The 18,126-nt window shown below is 37.3% G+C and overlaps 3 protein-coding genes and 1 non-coding gene across 6 annotated transcripts; all 4 read left to right on the top strand.

Moving 5' to 3' along the window:
* The first annotated feature begins 82 nt into the window (after nt 1–82).
* Nucleotides 83–4,922, top strand: RAD51C (RAS associated with diabetes protein 51C). 3 transcript variants are annotated; one of them, XM_022291192.2, is made up of 9 exons: nt 83–312; nt 1,386–1,484; nt 2,390–2,512; nt 2,801–2,834; nt 2,931–3,001; nt 3,104–3,330; nt 3,646–3,777; nt 4,414–4,480; nt 4,573–4,922. In XM_022291192.2, the coding sequence occupies exons 1-9, from the start codon at nt 201–203 to the stop codon at nt 4,746–4,748; spliced, it is 1,041 nt and encodes a 346-aa protein (XP_022146884.1). In that variant the 5' UTR covers nt 83–200; the 3' UTR covers nt 4,749–4,922. The 3 variants fall into 3 exon arrangements, with proteins under 3 accessions (XP_022146884.1, XP_022146887.1, XP_087980010.1); XM_022291195.2 differs by having other exon boundaries at nt 85–240; XM_088123884.1 differs by lacking the exon at nt 83–312 and having other exon boundaries at nt 2,385–2,512.
* A 1,313-nt stretch (nt 4,923–6,235) lies between these two features.
* On the top strand, nt 6,236–9,980 carry LOC111016064 (Transketolase). The gene is made up of 7 exons (XM_022291336.2): nt 6,236–6,807; nt 7,066–7,156; nt 7,247–7,352; nt 7,430–7,712; nt 8,081–8,229; nt 8,370–8,523; nt 8,792–9,980. Exons 1-7 carry the CDS (start codon nt 6,316–6,318, stop codon nt 9,749–9,751), a joined length of 2,235 nt encoding a protein of 744 aa, XP_022147028.1. The 5' UTR covers nt 6,236–6,315; the 3' UTR covers nt 9,752–9,980.
* A 1,814-nt stretch (nt 9,981–11,794) lies between these two features.
* Nucleotides 11,795–11,897, top strand: LOC148211134 (U6 spliceosomal RNA). The gene has a single exon (XR_015791143.1). It is a non-coding gene; the product is annotated as a U6 spliceosomal RNA (small nuclear RNA).
* Nucleotides 11,898–12,896: 999 nt separating this feature from the next.
* Nucleotides 12,897–17,725, top strand: LOC111016151 (RNA 3'-terminal phosphate cyclase/enolpyruvate transferase, alpha/beta). The gene is made up of 8 exons (XM_022291459.2): nt 12,897–13,659; nt 14,447–14,694; nt 14,975–15,128; nt 15,929–16,143; nt 16,221–16,338; nt 16,536–16,746; nt 17,065–17,126; nt 17,237–17,725. The coding sequence occupies exons 1-8, from the start codon at nt 13,297–13,299 to the stop codon at nt 17,453–17,455; spliced, it is 1,590 nt and encodes a 529-aa protein (XP_022147151.1). The 5' UTR covers nt 12,897–13,296; the 3' UTR covers nt 17,456–17,725.
* Nucleotides 17,726–18,126: the final 401 nt, after the last annotated feature.

The raw sequence follows: 18,126 nt of genomic DNA on the forward strand, positions 1-18,126 counted from the left end.
TAATTTAATGTGTAATAAAAAGAGAGACAAAAAATCTCGTTTATTGATTAGAAAAAAAAAACACTTGTACTTGAAGGAAAGAAAAAAAAAAGCACTCAATTTCAACGTAAATAATTTCGGCGGCAGTGGCTGTGCCTCTGCGCGCGCGCGCGGAAAATGCACTTCCCCTAGTGTCACTCCGACTTCGAGAATAGGCAAAAATGGAGGTGGGCAGATTACCGATCTCAGCGACGCTGCGAGGTAAACTGATTTCAGCAGGCTATACTTCTCTCTCCTCTCTCGCTTCCATATTGCCTTCCGACCTTTCTCGAGGTATTATCACTCAACGAACGAACTTGCTGTTCAACATATATTTTTCGCTTTAAATTCTTAGGTTTATCGTTCCTCTGAGGATTTTTGTTCATTTATTGTCTTTCTGTAGATGTATGTCTGTTATTTTGTCTTGTTTAGTTAATCCGATGAACGAGTCCTTGATTAAGGAAGTTGAAATTAGAGTACACCGGCTTTGAATCTGTGTGTCTGCCATTTCCGATTATTGCATCATACGGACGAATTGCATTGCTGAAAATCTGAACGTCTTAAGCTGATTTTATGTAAGAAAAATAGCATTTCCGCAATCATGAAGAGAACGAGAAGTAGGAAAGGACTCTTGAGATTTGAGAGTCTGAAATTGTGGCAATAAATGAGTTTTTTGACTGTCTTCTTAATGATGTTAATTATCCAACAGACTTCGATAGATTAGATTAGATTTGTGTTCAATTTCGGACATCAATGAATTTTATGTCCCTGTATATTTCTGTTGAAATTTATCAAACAGTTTTGATGACTAAACTATCTGGGGCCTTGCTTCTTTCGTCCTATAACTCCATTTTGAAGTCTAGGAATTTGAAAAGTTTCCATGCTTGCGTTAATACATCTTGTTATCTTGGTCCTTCTTAATTAAAGAGGATGTTTCTTTAACTTTAACTACCTTCTCAGGTAATGTTTTTAGTATTTACTATAAGTTGCCAATCAGTCACTCATTTCTGCCAGACAAGGAATCTATTTGAACTTCAATCTTCTCAACATCCCTTGTTAAAACAAACAAATAATATATATTTTCCTTCGATCTTAAATAATGATTGGATGGAAGCATGATATGTTTCTTCATTAGCAGTAACCCAAAATTCACCAAAGCGACAATTTTTCTTGAGAATGAGCTTGTCTCGGGGTTTTTCCTGTTGTCATTCAACAATGTGTGTTATATGTGTTTCCCTTAATCTCATGTATGCACTTATGTTCACCTTTTCTGCTCAATTACAGCTGTTTTTTTTTCCAACTTTTTTACTTTAATCCTTTGTCTTTGAATCTCGAGGGTTCCTAACAAGCCTTCTCACGTGATTCAGAACTGGAAATCTCAAACAATGAAGCTTTTGAAATTCTTAAGTTTGCATCACATGGTAATAGGCTGGACAGGCCAGATGGGAGTAGTGCTATTGTTAATGGTACAGTTTCCTCTCTGCGTAGTTTATTTTTTATAAGGAAAAGGAAGAAGAACACTATGACCCCGTGTGACTTATGGAATTAAGAATATGATGCACTAAAAGCTGGATAACTCTATGGTTTGTTTTAAATGTAACCACTTTGTTCAGGGGGTGGAGAAATCTGTGGATTATGTTTGGGATATCGTTAGATTTAACACTTCTTTATGGGGTTCGGTTTCTAAGCCCTTTTGTAATTATTCGCTAGGCCTTATTCTTTTAGATTGGAGTCCTTTTCTGTAGGGGATCTCCTCTTTCAGGGCTGTTTTTTTTTATGCTCTTTTGTAGGCTTTTTTTGTAGCTCTTGTATATTTTTCATTATTCTCAATGAAAGTATTGTTTCTCATAAAAAAAATGTAATCACTTTGTTGGATCTGAAAGTTTCTTCATCAAAGATGAGTACTTCACAGTTATTGGAAATTTTATCATATGCATGTTCCAATTTATGAAGCTTCAACCGTGTTTCACGTAAATGATAAAACTGTTATTGCAACTTATATTCATAGCAGTTACTTCCATTAATTGGGTATGAAATATCTGTGTGTATCTTGTTTTTTTGCCAAGCGATTTTTTCCTTATTCAATCAATCTCTCTAGTTGTCCAATAACCTTAATATAGCTGGAAAATACTTTATCAGAAGTGTAAATATCTTATGATGTACCTTGATCTGCTCATTTTCTATAGCATAGCTGTTTTATAGATTTATTTAGTACCAGTAGATTGATCTAAATCCTGCGTCTGGTCTGTTTAAAATATCTTTCACATTTAATTATTTAATTATCTTCTAATTCTTATTGATATATCCTGGAATAAGTTTGAGCTATTGATGTAATTCCAAATATGTTTTTTGGGTTTCTTATCTAGAACAGGTGCAGAGACTGCTTGGGATATGCTCCACAAGGAGCAGTTAGTTCCACGTATTACTACATCGTGTGCAGATCTAGATAACCTTCTTGGCGGAGGAATTAGTAGCCGTGAAGTTACGGAAATTGGTTAGTGATTATTATCCTTTCTCTGGTCAGTTGCAGTATTATGTATTAATCAATACGTTGTTCCCCTCCTTTATTTCTTAAATAAAAGTGCAAAGTTTTTTTCCTTTTATAACGGAACGTCGACTCATGTTCTTTGAGACATCTTAATCACGTCCTTTTTGTTTGAAGTTATTCGTAAATTACTTTGGTCAATTTATTGACTCTCTTTTAATCTCCTCCCCTATTGAACAAGGATTGCTATTCTTGTAGAAATTTGAACATTTAATTTTTTTTTTGTTTTTCTGTCAGGTGGAGTTCCAGGCGTAGGTAAAACACAGCTTGGGTATGGGTTTTTATTATTTGTATCTCTTCCAGTATGGGAATTGGTTCTTTGTACAGAAATAAAGTGTTATAATGTTTGTTTTGCATTGAGCAACAGGATTCAACTTGCTGTAAATGCTCAAATTCCAGGTGCATTTGGTGGCCTAGGTGGAAAAGCAGTTTATATAGGTAAGTTCCTATTCCAGATTTTGCTCCCTATTATTTTTGAAATTTTTGCTGGCAATCTATAGTTGCAATCTAGTTAGGAACATGGCTTTCCTTGATGTTTAGATACAGAGGGGAGCTTTATGGTGGAGCGTGCTGCTCAAATTGCTGAAGCATGTATAGAAGATATGTCAGATTACAGTGTCTTACTAAAGAAGAATGCAATACCTCATCAAATTCAAATCCAACCAAAGGATATCTTGGAAAACATATTTTACTTTCGTGTCTGTAGCTATACAGAGCAGATTGCTCTAATAAATTATCTGGACAAGTTCATTACTGAGCACAAAGATGTAAGTAGAACTTTCTTTTTAACCCAAATTATTCAGCGTCTATAAAAATAATTTGTATGTGCATTGTTCCGGTCTTTCAAGTTTGTCTTGTATTGTTACATTGCTTAACGATGCAACTTGAAAGCTTTCTTGTTTTCTTTGGAGTACAATTTTCCTTTTCTTGATTTAGATATGTCATTTATCTTAATGAAAAGTGCAGTTTCGTATAAAAAAAAAGATATGTAAAATTTTTTACGAGTTACAACCTTTTTTCCTACATTTTGTTTGTTGGCCTTTAGTTCAAGTGTTCTTCTAATTACTTATATTTCTTTGCAGGTTAAGGTTGTCATAGTTGATAGTGTGACATTTCATTTCCGCCAAAATTTTGATGACTTGGCCCTTAGAACACGATTGCTCAGTGGAATGGCTCTTAAGTTGATGAAGCTTGCCAAGAAGTTTAGTTTGGCTGTAAGAATCACTTTTTCTCATTATAAAGTTTCAAACTAACTTATACATATCATGGAGTATCAACTTAAATTGATCGAACTAGAGATATATTGTTAATTGCTAAAATCGTCATCTTCCTTGAAATTTATTAGTGCCACTGAACTCCATTTAGTGGATATCCTAAGAAAATTCCCTGAACTTGAATTTGTCTCAAATTTCTCACAAAGCACAAATACTTTAAACTAGTGTATTGAATAAGTTCTATATGTTCGATTTTGGATCATGGAAATAATACAAATCACTTTACTTGATTAATAAACTTGAATTTCCTTTCTAACATGACATTCAGGACATTTAGAAATATTTGGTTTTGAATTCTTGATACATTTTTGTTATAAGAGTTTGCAAGATATATGTAAATCGTTGAAATGGGTGAAAAAATTGATATATTTGAAGCAAATATATTTAAGCATGCTCATCCCATTCCCCTTTCATATCATGTCAATATCCTGGATTTGCATCCAAACTTTTCAACATGTCACTCAACATTTCCTTATTTCTTCCATACTTCATTGTTTCATGCTACTCGTTCCTTACCAGTTGTTTCTTACTTCTCTTCTCATGTTTCGTCCCACCAACCGCGACCACGGGTGGCAGGTGGTTCTATTCAATCAGGTGACCACTAAGTTCATCGAAGGTTCATTCCAATTAACTCTTGCATTGGGTATGTTCTTTCTAAGTCACCTCTTACCTTCCACTGTTAAAAATCATTTCTGACATCACTTATTAACATTCTCATTTCATTGGGCTGATTAGGTGAGAGCTGGTCACACTCGTGCACAAATCGGGTTATTTTATATTGGAACGGTGACGAAAGGTACGCATATCTCGAAAAGTCACCCTCTCTTCGATCTGCATCAGCACCTTATTCTGTGACCTGTAGAGGTATTAGAAATTCTACCTCGAGTAATAAGAGAACCAAAATGATGTAGGGCCTTTAAAGCTACATTTATTCGTCTTATTCTCATGTTTCATCTAATTTTGGCATGAAATTATCTGAATGGATCTTGGATCTGCTTCCTCACCTACTGCATGGAACTATTCTGACATGATGGGAGATTGAAAATTGTCAGTTTTTATTAATTCGCTGTGTATATTTATGTTCTTGCTGGAATCTTTTTTCATGATCTTTTTTTCATTATATGGTAAATGGTTTGAAGGAATCATACTTTCCTTTTAGGGAAAAAAGGTTATTTGATTATTGAATATTGATCACAGAGACTTCAACAATATTTTAAGTCCTTGTGTATGAAAAATACAAGTACTACGGACTTATCTTGCACTTGACCACTGCCCAAAATTTGAAAAAAAAAAAATTGATCTCTTTTCTATCTGTCAAAACTTTAATGGTAGTCTGCAAAAAATGTCAGCATCTAAATATATTGTTCGTGGTGTGTTTTGTCAATGGGGTCATTTTGATCCTCATATTTTTAAAAATGGTTTTTATTTCATATGGAAAATACTTTAAACAATGCTGTTTTGTCGTTGCACTTTAAAAACATTTAAAATTTAGTTCGTATAATTATTTGAGTTTGTAGACAAGTGATGTAGTTAGTAGGCTAATATGACATCACATAGATACTTGAATATGAAAATTTTCTTAAATTTAGTTAAAGTATAGGAATTGAAATGAAAATTTTGAAGGTAGGAAGTGGATTAAAAATAAACAAATGCAACTCTTTAGTTATAAATATGTGTAGTTCTTGCACTCTCAGGTGTTGGCGTAGTGGCAAGAGGCCAACACCCAAGATCCAGGTTCGAGTCCTCCTGTGTTACACTCGTGTAGATTATGGAATTTCAATTCTACAAAATCATGCAAATTTGTTACGTTATCTTTTATGCAATAATAGATGATGGAATTCATTTGAAATCTCATAATTCAGGCAACTAAATATGCTATAAAAGTTTTGGTAGTATTTTCTTTAGTACATCAAGATTGAACTCCAAAAAATAAGATGTTTTAATTGTTTTGTTATTTGAACAATAAAAAAGTCTAACGGCATAATTAATCTTAAAATATACACTAAATTTTGAAATTTATTGACAAAAAATAAGAGATCTCTCGTACTTACTTTTACATCTGTTGTATTAATAAAAATGTGACAGAACATCTTACTCTTTTTCCAATATAAATATGACTTAACGATAAGGCAAAAGGTTTGATCCACCATGTCCAAATCAGTTCTAACTAAGAACAGTAAAGCAAAGAAAAAATGTAAACCGTTATTTTAATTTGCATTAAATCCAAGTGATTATCCCTTTTATTTTTTTATTTTATTTTCGAAAACCTGTTAAATAGTGGAGGGAATTTTGAAAGGCAGCGGATATCCTACCCACACTCAACGGCCGAGATTCTCCGTCGTTCTGATCCGACGGCCATCTCTCGTCTCTTACCTCTGTTTTTGTGTAGTCCAGAAGCTCGAAGCTCCATTTCCACACGAAATATAACCGATACTCTCACACTCCAATTCTTCTTCAACCGCCACCAATTCCGCAGCCATGGCTTCCACTTCCTCTCTCACCCTCTCCCAAGCCCTCTTTTCCCGCGAAATCTCTCGCCATGGCTCCGCCTCCTCCTCCGACCGAGTTCCCCTCTCCATCCCCACATTCTCCGCCCTCAAATCCACCAAGCCACCGCGCCTCTCCGGCTCCGCTCACCGGGCGAGACCCACACACACCCCCACCCGCCGCCAGATTGTTCGAGCTGCCGTCGTTGAGACATTGGGCACCGCCGCTGAAACTGCCCTAGTCGAGAAGTCCATCAACACGATCCGATTCTTGGCAATTGATGCCGTGGAGAAAGCAAATTCCGGGCACCCCGGTCTGCCCATGGGGTGTGCGCCGATGGGCCATATTTTGTACGATGAGGTCATGAGGTACAATCCCAAGAACCCTTACTGGTTCAATCGGGACCGCTTCATTCTGTCCGCTGGACATGGTTGTATGTTGCAGTATGCTCTGCTTCATCTTGCCGGCTACGACAGTGTCAAGGTTGGTTTTGATCTACCAGTTCTTAAGCATATCTTTGTTTTGAATTGACCGAAATTTTAAGTTTCTAGCTATGGTTTTCTGATTTCTCTTGATATTTCGACTCTCTGGTATTACCCTTTTGTTACTTTGAATTTGGTGATGCTCTAGAACGGTTTTGTGGGAGTGGACAATAATTCATCCTTTTGAAATTTAGCTTGGTTTCTGGCTGAACTAGACGAGTGGTTATACTATCTAATGAATTGGGGAATTGGGTATTAGGAGGAAGACTTGAAGAGCTTCCGTCAATGGGAAAGCCGAACCCCCGGACACCCGGAGAACTTCGAGACGCCTGGTGTTGAGGTCACAACTGGTAAGATTCTTGGCTTGAAACTTAATTGATCCATGTTTCGAGAGAGAATTTGATATGATAGGCATGGGCTTACTATATAATGGCTTGCAGGTCCTCTTGGACAGGGAATTGCAAATGCTGTTGGTCTGGCCCTTGCAGAGAAACACTTGGCTGCTCGATTTAACAAACCGGACAGTGAGATTGTTGACCACTACACGTAAGAGAATCGCCATTTCGTAAAGGAGTAGCACCCATTTTGTTTTTTACTCAGAGGTATATGTATATGTTCTACAGATATGTTATACTGGGAGATGGCTGCCAAATGGAGGGAATTGCCAATGAGGCTTGTTCTTTGGCTGGTCACTGGGGACTGGGGAAGCTGATTGCTTTCTATGATGACAACCACATTTCAATTGATGGAGATACAGAGATTGCATTCACCGAGAGTGTGGACACTCGTTTCGAGGGTCTTGGATGGCATGTTATCTGGGTGAAGAATGGAAACACTGGCTATGATGAAATCCGTGCTGCAATTCAGGAAGCTAAAGCTGTTAAGGACAAGCCTACAATGATCAAGGTTTGGGATATGTCACGTCTTTGAAATTACAGTATATTTTCTGACTTAGATATAGCGCTACAATAGTTTACCTTTCTTGAAAAAGCAGTCTTAAATTTCAATTTGTGTAAGGATTTTTTTCCCCCTTAATTATTATTATAACTCATAGAACTCAAGGACATAATAGAGAATGTATCATGTTCAAGTAAGGTCCTTTATAACGCCAAAAGTTAGCTTCAAAGAACTCACTTAAAGGGCCAATTTCGGTTGTTAGAAGTTATCACATATTCTGTTATTTCACTTTTAGTTAATTGTGAAACATGATCTACCATTAGGTCTTTCTTTATTTTAACTTCAGCGTCTTTGATTGAGTTTTCCCATCTTCTCAGGTAACAACAACCATTGGTTTTGGATCTCCAAACAAAGCCAATTCATACAGTGTGCATGGTAGTGCACTTGGTGCAAAAGAAGTTGAGGCTACTAGGAGCAACCTTGGATGGCCATATGAACCTTTCCATGTGCCAGAGGACGTTCAGAAGTAAGGATGATTAGATCTCTTCTTCCCATTTCTTCTTCGTCTACTTCGTAAAGTTTTACTGATCAACTCTGAGATGAAAATAGAAATAAAAAAGGGTGCAACACAAGTTTTACTGATCAACTTTGTAAATTATTTTTCAGGCACTGGAGTCGTCACATTCCTCAGGGTGCTAGTTTTGAAGCTGAATGGAATGCTAAGTTTTCTGAATATGAGAAGAAGTACAAGGAGGAAGCCGCCGAGTTGAAGGCTATCATCAGTGGTGAACTACCTGCAGGTTGGGAAGATGCACTTCCGGTGAGTGGTTTCAATCCTACTGAGTTAGCATATTTGACTACTTTTAATTTTGTCCAGCTGGAAATGAACAGCATGAATACAACTTGATAGGCATTCTAACTAAATTGTGTGATTTCACTTCACTTGGAAACTCTTCAAGTTGTGGTAGACAAAGGCTGTTTTTATATCTGAATCTCAAGAAAAACTTGTCCTGATGCTAAATTTTCATTTAAATTGTGTATATAGACTATGAATTATCTTTAAGGCCTTCCTGAATGCAACTTTGCAGAAATATACACCTGAAAGTCCAGGTGATGCAACTAGGAACTTGTCTCAGCAATGTCTTAATGCTCTTGCAAAAGTTCTTCCTGGTTTCCTTGGTGGAAGTGCTGACCTGGCATCATCCAACATGACCCTTCTGAAAATGTATGGTGACTTCCAAAAGAACACTCCAGAAGAACGCAATCTTAGGTTCGGTGTTAGGGAGCATGCTATGGGTGCCATATGTAATGGGATTACCCTTCACAGCACCGGGCTGATCCCATACTGTGCCACATTCTTTGTTTTCACTGACTACATGAGAGCTGCCATGAGAATTTCTGCCCTGAGTGAAGCTGGTGTCATCTATGTCATGACCCACGATTCGATTGGACTTGGAGAAGATGGTCCCACTCATCAGCCAATAGAGCACCTAGCAAGCTTTAGGGCCATGCCCAACATATTGATGTTTAGGCCTGCTGATGGTAATGAGACTGCTGGTGCTTACAAAGTTGCAGTTGTAAACAGAAAGAGGCCTTCTATTCTTGCCCTTTCACGGCAAAAGTTGCCTCAACTCCCCGGAACTTCAATTGAAGGCGTTGAGAAGGGTGGATACATTATTTCCGACAACTCTTCCGGCAACAAGCCAGATGTTATCTTGATCGGAACTGGTTCTGAATTGGAGATTGCTGCTAAAGCTGGAGATGAACTCAGAAAGGAAGGAAAAGCTGTTAGAGTTGTTTCCTTTGTCTCTTGGGAGCTTTTTGATGAACAGCCAGATGCCTACAAGGAAAGTGTCCTGCCAGAGGCTGTATCAGCTAGAGTGAGCATTGAGGCCGCTTCAACCTTCGGGTGGGGGAAGATTGTTGGAAGCAAAGGGAAGGCAATTGGTATAGATCGATTTGGCGCGAGTGCACCAGCGGGGAAAATATACAAGGAGTTCGGTATCACAGTAGAAGCTGTTGTAGCAGCTGCCCGAGAACTTAGCTAGGATCATTTTATCTTGGTATCTTCCATATATGGAAATCGGCAGTCCTCGACACGAATTTCTTTATTGTAATAAAAGAAGCAAAGCTTGAATCCTTCTTGTTAAGAAAAAAGAAAAAAAAAGTGAAGCTGAATCATTCTCTGTTGCTTATGATTCTGTTTACAGTAAATGATGTCAAATGAGGAACAGAGAGAGGCATTAGTGTTTTTGAGTAAGAATGAAGTTTGCAATAGCTCCTGTATCTTCTTCTATGCTCAACCTTAACAGGTACTTCATCCCTTTGTTAATATTCGTTCTCTAAGCACTCTGCTTGTTTGTACACTTACTTTTTCTTCAAAAAATATGAACATGATTACATGAAACTGATCAGTGTTGGTTCATCTAGCAAAATCTGCTTCCTCTGCTCCACTAATTCACACAATATGGAACTATAGGAATCATTTGTTCTGTTTAGATAGAAAAAGAGAGGTGATTTTGTGGCCACACAGGAAAACAAGTGGCTTGTGTGAGTTGTATAGAGGATCGAATAGGATAATTGGATATGGGTCCTTTCAAATTTCAAGAGGCAGGGGAAGGAAGGGGCAGGTGGGGTTGGCCCATTTGGGGGAAGAAAGCTACTGAAAGAATTTTGTTGTTATTTGTGGCAAACCAACCAAAAGTTCCTTCAAAAGCCAGTGGCTGTTTTAAACATGTGGTTCTGATTGCTCTCTCATTTGGATATCCAACTTGTGGTGTGGCCATGTTCAATGCTGTCAGTTTTGGTAGATCAAAATTACTTTTGTGTTTGAAGTTATTGATGAATCTAAGCATATTCATTTAGCATGTTCTCAGCATATTCTTTCTAAATTATAGAAATTAAGTAATACTTTTGAGAGTTGTTCCCTCTCTCTCTCTCTCCCTCTCTGGTAGTGGTGGGGAAGTTAGAAACTTTATTTTTTTCGAGTTCAACCATATGTAAGGGTGGAGATTTGAATAATCAACTTTTTGGTCGAGGATATCTGCCTTAATTAGTTGGTCTTTTTTTTGAACTTCAAAGTTTACCTTTCATCTATTTATTTATTTCAATAAATCATTTCATGATAAAATGTCAAAGAGTATGGTGTTAATAATAAAATACCTATTATTCTATGTTCTTTCTAAAAGCGTGTGATTCCCTTTTGTGTGGAGTTTATTATTTGAAGTGAACATATCCATTCAATGACTTGAAAATTTGCTTATATAGAATACTTAATGATTAACTTGACCCATGTTCAAATTTACCCATATGAAATTATTAATAAATAACTCGATTTATGTACCAACATGAGTATAACTCAATGGTAAATTATTCCTCTTAAAGTAGGAGGTTCAAATCTTCATAGTTCATTTTTGTTGTACTAACAAACTTGATCTATGTGCTTTCCACGGTCTTTCATCTAACCAATATCTAAATAAAATAATTGAAAAAATTTGAGAGATCGAAAGAGCGGGAGACTGAAAGAGAATAAAGGGAAGGAGGAACATTTGAGAGAAACTCTTTTTTTGAGCGTTTGAAATAAACAAAGATGATCCCAAATTGCAATAAATATTAAGGACCAACATATATAATTAGCCAAAAAAATAGTTGAAGAAAATTATAATAGGAAATTTCAATTCATCATTTTTTCTTCTTATATTTCGGACTAAGAAATTTGAAAGTGAATTTTTTTAACACATAATTGATGCCTTTTTAAGCGGGGAAAAAAAAAGAATAAGAAAAAAAAAGGGCAATGCTTATTGCTTACCTTAAAGGCTTAAACATATATATTTAAAAGGTTCATAACAATTAATTAATAATAAACAAAGCCTTTTCAAAAATAATAAACAAATAATTTAAATGAAAGGGACAGAGTCGGGAGAGCAGCACACTTTCCCATGAGCCTTATTTACGATATGTCGGCCAGCGCAGTCTTATCAGAATACTTGTCGGATCCGCAATCAGCTGTCGTTCAGCAACCATTTGTCCCACATCGGTGAGGTTTTCTTGCATTTTGTGCTTCATATTGGAAAGCCCACGACGTAAAGCTTGTCCCTTCGGGGACATCCGATAAAATTGGAACGATACAGAGAAGATTAGCATGGCCCCTGCGCAAGGATGACACGCACAAATCGAGAAATGGTCCAAATTTTTTTACCTATTTACCCCTGCAGTCCAACTTTGAAATTACGAACATGTCCTTCTATTTCAACGTGTGTTTTACAATTATGCCCCTTCTCAGTTGCTTACATTCAGAAGTTCTCGGCCAATCCAACATTGTAATTACGAACATATCCTGTTTGACAATTATGCCCCTCCTCAGTTGCTCTCAGAAGCTCTCAACCAAATAAATTTATAATACTAAATTGATATATTATAGGTTAAAATGTTTATTTTGTAATTTGTTCTATATATTTTTAAAATTCTCATTTTGTTTATATAATTTGAATTTTATTCATTTTTGTACTGATTTTTTAAATATTCGTATACTTTTAAAAATGATAATTTTTTTTCAGTTTATAATATTTTAATACAAATTCTACCCATAATAGAAACCTTTTTAATATAATGTTATTGTTAAATCTCAAAAAATATATTGAGTTTAAAAATATTTAAATTTCTCTACAATATTGATGTTATTTTACTGTTTCATCTATAATATTTTAAAACTATTTTTTTTGATGCTCAATATTTTAAAACTTCTTGTTCCTATCAAATCCATACTTTCATCCTTAAATTTTTCTATTTAAAATCTATTAATAAAACATAATAAACAGAGAACATAAATAAAAAAACCAAACATAAATATTAAATAGGAATATATGCTATTAACCTATATTTAAATTGGCTGAAATAGATAAAGCGAGCATAGCTACACGGTAATTAGCATATATCTCCGAGTCGAGTTCAAATTAACAAATGACAATAAACTAAAATAACTCCCATCTTAATTTGTATTTTTTTAAATGTCACCCTAAATTACCCAAAACTGTGGCCAAAAGAGGATCTCTGGTTTTTGAGAGGGAAAACTAAATTTTACTTGACAAAGTCTATTCCAAAAAGAAAAAAAGCCCTAAAATTGAGAGAAATTACCCAAAATGCCAAACATCTCCCTCTCCCTCTCATGGTGGAACCATGGAGTTGGTGAGAGAGAGAGAACTGTTTAGCCCCATTTCCTTTACCAAACCCCCATTTCCCAACAACCACCGAGTTGACTCACCTTCCACTCCAAATCCCACAAATAAAAACAAGAATTGACTCACCCAACTCGTTTCTTTATACAAAATATACTCAGCCGCCTCCACTGTTCTTGCGAAATTTGCCAATTTTTGGGTAATTTGTGGTGGCTAAACTTGGTTGGTGGAGTCCATAATCAAAGTGAAAGCAAACCCATTCCCATTTTCCACCAACCTCCTCCCAACTTTTTTTAAACCTACCCCGCCAGCCACTGCATTTGAACAACTTGGACCAGTTTTATTATAGAATTGCCAACAACAATTTGGTTGGATTTATATGTTAGAGAGACTAATTCAGGGCAGAGGGAGATTCGGCAATGGCCCAAGTGAGCAAAATCTGCGGTGGCGGCGTCCAGACCCCTCAATTTCTTCATGAAATCCCCAAATCTCAAAAGCCCAACTCGGTGAATTTGTTCTCTGTGAGATCGCCGTTCGTGGGAGCTTCGAGTTTTCGGGGTTTGAATTTGAAATCTGTCGATAAAATGAGGGGAAACTCTGCCGGTGGTGGAGTCAGCGCTGTCGTTCCTCTTAGGGTATCGGCTTCCGCCGCCACCACGGAGAAGCCGTCGACGGTACCGGAGATTGTGTTGCAACCCATTAATGAGATCTCCGGCACCATCAACTTGCCCGGGTCCAAATCCCTATCTAATCGGATTCTGCTTCTCGCTGCCCTCTCCGAGGTATGGAAGATCGTGGGTGTTTTTTCGGTTGCCTTGAATTTATTATCACGCTTGGCAATCAATTTCGTGTAATTGCTGGGCAAATTTGAAGAATAAAAAATGGTTGTCACACAGTATTTTTAGGATAATTGAACGGATATTAAATTATAAGAAGGTGGACACTACGGTTTGAACTCATTCCTTCATTAGCTGTGATTACTTGTGCTTTTAAGTTTTAGTTATGACTTCAACCTGCAAGTTGTTAAATTCTCATCCCAACTAGTGAACGAATGGAATTCTCATTGCATTGGCAATTCACCGTTTTTTCTATATGTAAACATATATCCATGTTCTTAGTGCCTTTAATAATAAGGATGCATTTGGCCAATAAATGGTTGTTCCATCAATCAAATGCATTTCATGGAGAATGAGGTATTTAGGTTTTTTATTGCGAAGGGGAACATTATCTATCTCTTCTCAAGTAAAACCAGCCATTACGACTTTACTTGAACAAGTGGCTTTACTTAAACAAGATGTGTTCTATAGGTTATACAACTGTGTCCTTGAGTTCTAAGTAAAACCAGCCATTACCGAACAATCTAGGAAAGGTAGCCTTCTGTTTTACATATCTTTCCTTCATTCATAGTTTCTATTAGATTATAGGTGGGTTTTTATTTTCCCTTCTTATTTTTCCTTTTCTAGATGAGTTTTTGCAGTAGTTTATTAGGTGAACTTTCTATTTCCTTTTTTCCCCCTTGTGATTTAGCATTCAATAACTTATGATTGTTATCTGTTATTGATTATTCAGGGAACAACAGTGGTAGACAATTTGTTGAGTAGTGATGATATCCACTATATGCTTGGTGCATTGAAAACACTTGGGCTACGTGTTGAAGAGGATGGTGCAAACAAACGAGCCATTGTTGGAGGCTCTGGTGGTCTCTTTCCAGTGGCCAAAGAATCAACGGATGAAGAAGTTCAACTTTTCCTTGGGAATGCTGGAACTGCAATGCGTCCATTGGCCGCTGCAGTTACCGCTGCGGGTGGAAACTTAAGGTAACCTTTTCATTATCCTTAAGAATACTGCTGTCTGAAAAACTTGCATTCATGGTTCTCCTTGCTCCTCAAGTAGACAAAATTCAGTCTTCTTCCATGTGCCTGGTTTTAGTTGACCAGGGGCTCGAACCCAACACGAATCGAACACGCAAACTTCTGAATGTTTATAGGCTTCTTGTTTGAAGTGAATTTTAGCTTGACATGAATGTCTTCATAACTTGTATGTCATCCATCCTTTTCCATTGCATAGCTACATACTAATGACTTAGAAATCTTTCAGATATGTTCTCGATGGAGTACCTCGAATGAGAGAGAGACCAATTGGCGACTTGGTTGATGGTCTCAAGCAGCTTGGTGCAGATGTAGATTGTTTCCTGGGCACTAACTGCCCTCCAGTTCGTGTAGTTGGAAAAGGGGGCCTTCCAGGGGGAAAAGTGAGTATTATAATAACCGCGCCTTCTATAATGCATTTTGGTGGATCGTGTAATTGAATGCTGCATTTCTTACTATGTGCTTTGATTTATAAAAAGAAATTCTAATGGGTATTAACCACTCTTCTCATAAGAATTACCACGGAAATTCTAGGAGACAAGAATCGTCCCTTTTCTGGCTTATTAGTATAGATATAAATTTCTCTTCCGTTCGAGAGCTAATTTTTTGGACCTTAAGTGATGCAGAAATCATTAATGAAAAGATCTATTAGGATTAAAGCTGCTCACTTTTTACGGGTGCTTAGGCATAATTGTTAATGAATAGAAATCACGTTTGATCAATACAATTTGTATGCCTCAGTATTCATTCTATTTGCAGTTATTAAGCAGTTTCACCGTGCCGAAATGAGAGTATGGTGAGTAGGCTGTCCACATTTTTGTTTGTTTTTTCTTCTCTTTAGCTGATATATCTATACCTCCCTCCAAGCTTTAATTTTTCATTTTCACTGGTGGGGGTGATGGGTCCGAGGTGAAACGAATGATTTTCGGTAGGTTACCTGTCCGTCTACTTGTGTTCGTGTCAAACGCTTTGCTATTTTTTCGTAAGCTTGTTTGGCCAGTAAAAGCATTAATAGCTTGCTTTCAGATCTCAAAAGGATTGCCTACCTATAATACTTGACATCCTGCATCTTATGATTTACGACAGTGATGGTACATGTTTAACTTGACCATGAGTTGGCGATATCTGTCATGATCGAGTAAAAGTAATTTCTAAATTCAACTTTATGCATCCTGTTTTTCAGGTAAAACTCTCTGGTTCCATTAGCAGTCAATACTTAACTGCCCTGCTGATGGCAGCCCCTCTGGCTTTAGGAGACGTTGAAGTCGCGATAATTGATAAACTGATTTCCGTTCCTTATGTCGAGATGACTTTGAAACTGATGGAACGTTTTGGGGTCTCTGTGGAACACAACGATAGCTGGGATCGGTTCTTGGTGCGAGGAGGTCAAAAGTACAAGTAAGTTTCTATCAAATATCGGTGTATTATCTTCCAAAATCCCGAGACAGTCGGGCTAATCGGGGAGATATTATCAGGTCTCCTGGAAAAGCTTTTGTCGAAGGCGATGCTTCAAGTGCAAGTTACTTCCTTGCCGGTGCAGCTGTCACTGGTGGAACTGTTACTGTTGAAGGTTGTGGCACCAGCAGTTTACAGGTAAACTTTTCACTTCCATATTTTGTGTTCCTGAATCCTAACCAAATGTCTCTCTACCTTCAAGATTTCGGTAGGATAATTTTGTATGGCTTGTAAACCTTCATGTTGTCGTCGTTTTTGGCGAATGCACTCTATAAGTTTCCAAATATCCTATTTTCTATGATGACATAAAATTTCCATTGTGTTCTGTGCATCAGGGTGATGTAAAGTTTGCTGAAGTACTTGAGAAGATGGGAGCTAAAGTGACCTGGACAGAGAACAGTGTCACTGTAACTGGACCGCCACGAGACTCTCCGAGGAGCAAACATCTGAAAGCCATTGATGTCAACATGAACAAAATGCCAGATGTCGCCATGACGCTTGCCGTTGTTGCATTGTATGCTGATGGTCCAACTGCCATTAGAGATGGTATGTTTCCTTGTGTTTTGGAGTATTGAGTGGTCGTAATTGATAAGAACTAGAATCCAACCTTTCGCTTTTACTATTAGTGAGTGTTCAGAGAAGGCTTACGCACACTTCGACATTCTAACCGGACAATCACTTAACCCCATGATATTTAGTGTCAGGAAACTCATAGGATCATATTGATTACTCAATGATATATATACAAACTCATCACAAGTTTAACTTTACTAAAGTGTGACAAAGTCTTGGGGAGTAATGGACCACGTTTGATCATGATCTTGAACACCTTCCATTGAGTTTCTTTACATGTATGTATTTCAGTTGCAAGTTGGAGAGTAAAGGAGACGGAACGGATGATCGCCATTTGCACAGAGCTCAGAAAGGTTAGTTTGTAGTTTCCCTCAATTCCCTCGAATGTCTTTTACCTCGTCTTTCGACTACTCTTGTAGATCGTTTTTTTTTTTTTTGCATAACGTTTTACGTTATTTTGCAGCTTGGAGCAACAGTTGAAGAAGGTCCAGATTACTGCATAATCACTCCACCGGAGAAACTAAATGTGACAGCCATAGACACATATGACGATCACAGAATGGCCATGGCATTCTCCCTCGCAGCCTGTGCAGATGTTCCAGTCACAATTAAGGATCCCGGTTGCACCCGGAAAACGTTCCCCGACTACTTCGAAGTGCTCCAGAAGTTCGTCAAGCACTGAACCAATCGAGAAATCGAGAGGTAACAGCTGTTTTATTACTACTGCCAAAGCAGCAAGGAGGTTATTTAGTACTACTTGGTATATCCTGAGAGCTTTTAGCTGATTTTGGAACTTTGAGACAGTGGATCCAATTTGTACTTACTCTCCACTTTTGTTGTCAACTACCCTCCAACATTTGCCATCTTTATTATTGTATTCATATGTTTTTTCCCTACCTCTTGAAAAAATAAACATAAATTATGAATGTTAGAGTTCTCTATCTTTAAATCATTTTGAGTCTCTTTAGAAGCTGAGAAAATGAGGAGCTCCTAAGGCGCAGCCTAGGTGACAAAAGTTTGGGGTTTCATGATCATACTGGCTTAGAGATCTCAGGTTCGATCTCAAGTTCGAATCTTCTGATGAGTTTAATACAAAAAAATCTTGATGTCTCTTGGGTTCGGCCTTGAGGCGGGCGCGAGTGCTCTTTGGTATGGTGACTCTCGGTTGTAAAAAAAAAGGTAAAAGGCTCTGAGAAAATGAGAGTTTTTAGAAGGCAAGTTTTGAGTTTGTGTTTTCGTGTGAAAAACAAGGGATGTGATCCTCATTAATGGTGAAGTTTCAGGGTTGTGAAGTTTCGGGGTTGTGCTTTTCTTAGAGATGCTGTTATTCACTCACAAAATCTCATGATGAAG

The sequence above is a fragment of the Momordica charantia genome, assembly GCF_013281855.1.
Source record: "Momordica charantia cultivar OHB3-1 chromosome 5 unlocalized genomic scaffold, Mcharantia_2.0 BLBB01000005.1, whole genome shotgun sequence".
Lineage (NCBI taxonomy): Eukaryota > Viridiplantae > Streptophyta > Magnoliopsida > Cucurbitales > Cucurbitaceae > Momordica > Momordica charantia.

Excerpts from the sequence above, each read along its gene's own strand:
- RAD51C (XM_022291192.2), top strand. The coding sequence starts at position 201 with ATGGAGGTGGGCAGATTACCGATCTCAGCGACGCTGCGAGGTAAACTG. Across the intron at positions 2,513-2,800 it reads CCGTGAAGTTACGGAAATTG|GTGGAGTTCCAGGCGTAGGT; the intron begins GTTAGTGATTAT and ends TTTTTCTGTCAG. Across the intron at positions 3,778-4,413 it reads CCAAGAAGTTTAGTTTGGCT|GTGGTTCTATTCAATCAGGT; the intron begins GTAAGAATCACT and ends CACGGGTGGCAG.
- LOC111016064 (XM_022291336.2), top strand. The coding sequence starts at position 6,316 with ATGGCTTCCACTTCCTCTCTCACCCTCTCCCAAGCCCTCTTTTCCCGC. Across the intron at positions 7,157-7,246 it reads TGGTGTTGAGGTCACAACTG|GTCCTCTTGGACAGGGAATT; the intron begins GTAAGATTCTTG and ends AATGGCTTGCAG. Across the intron at positions 7,713-8,080 it reads ACAAGCCTACAATGATCAAG|GTAACAACAACCATTGGTTT; the intron begins GTTTGGGATATG and ends CCATCTTCTCAG.
- LOC111016151 (XM_022291459.2), top strand. The coding sequence starts at position 13,297 with ATGGCCCAAGTGAGCAAAATCTGCGGTGGCGGCGTCCAGACCCCTCAA. Across the intron at positions 13,660-14,446 it reads TTCTCGCTGCCCTCTCCGAG|GGAACAACAGTGGTAGACAA; the intron begins GTATGGAAGATC and ends TTGATTATTCAG. Across the intron at positions 15,129-15,928 it reads GGGGCCTTCCAGGGGGAAAA|GTAAAACTCTCTGGTTCCAT; the intron begins GTGAGTATTATA and ends CCTGTTTTTCAG.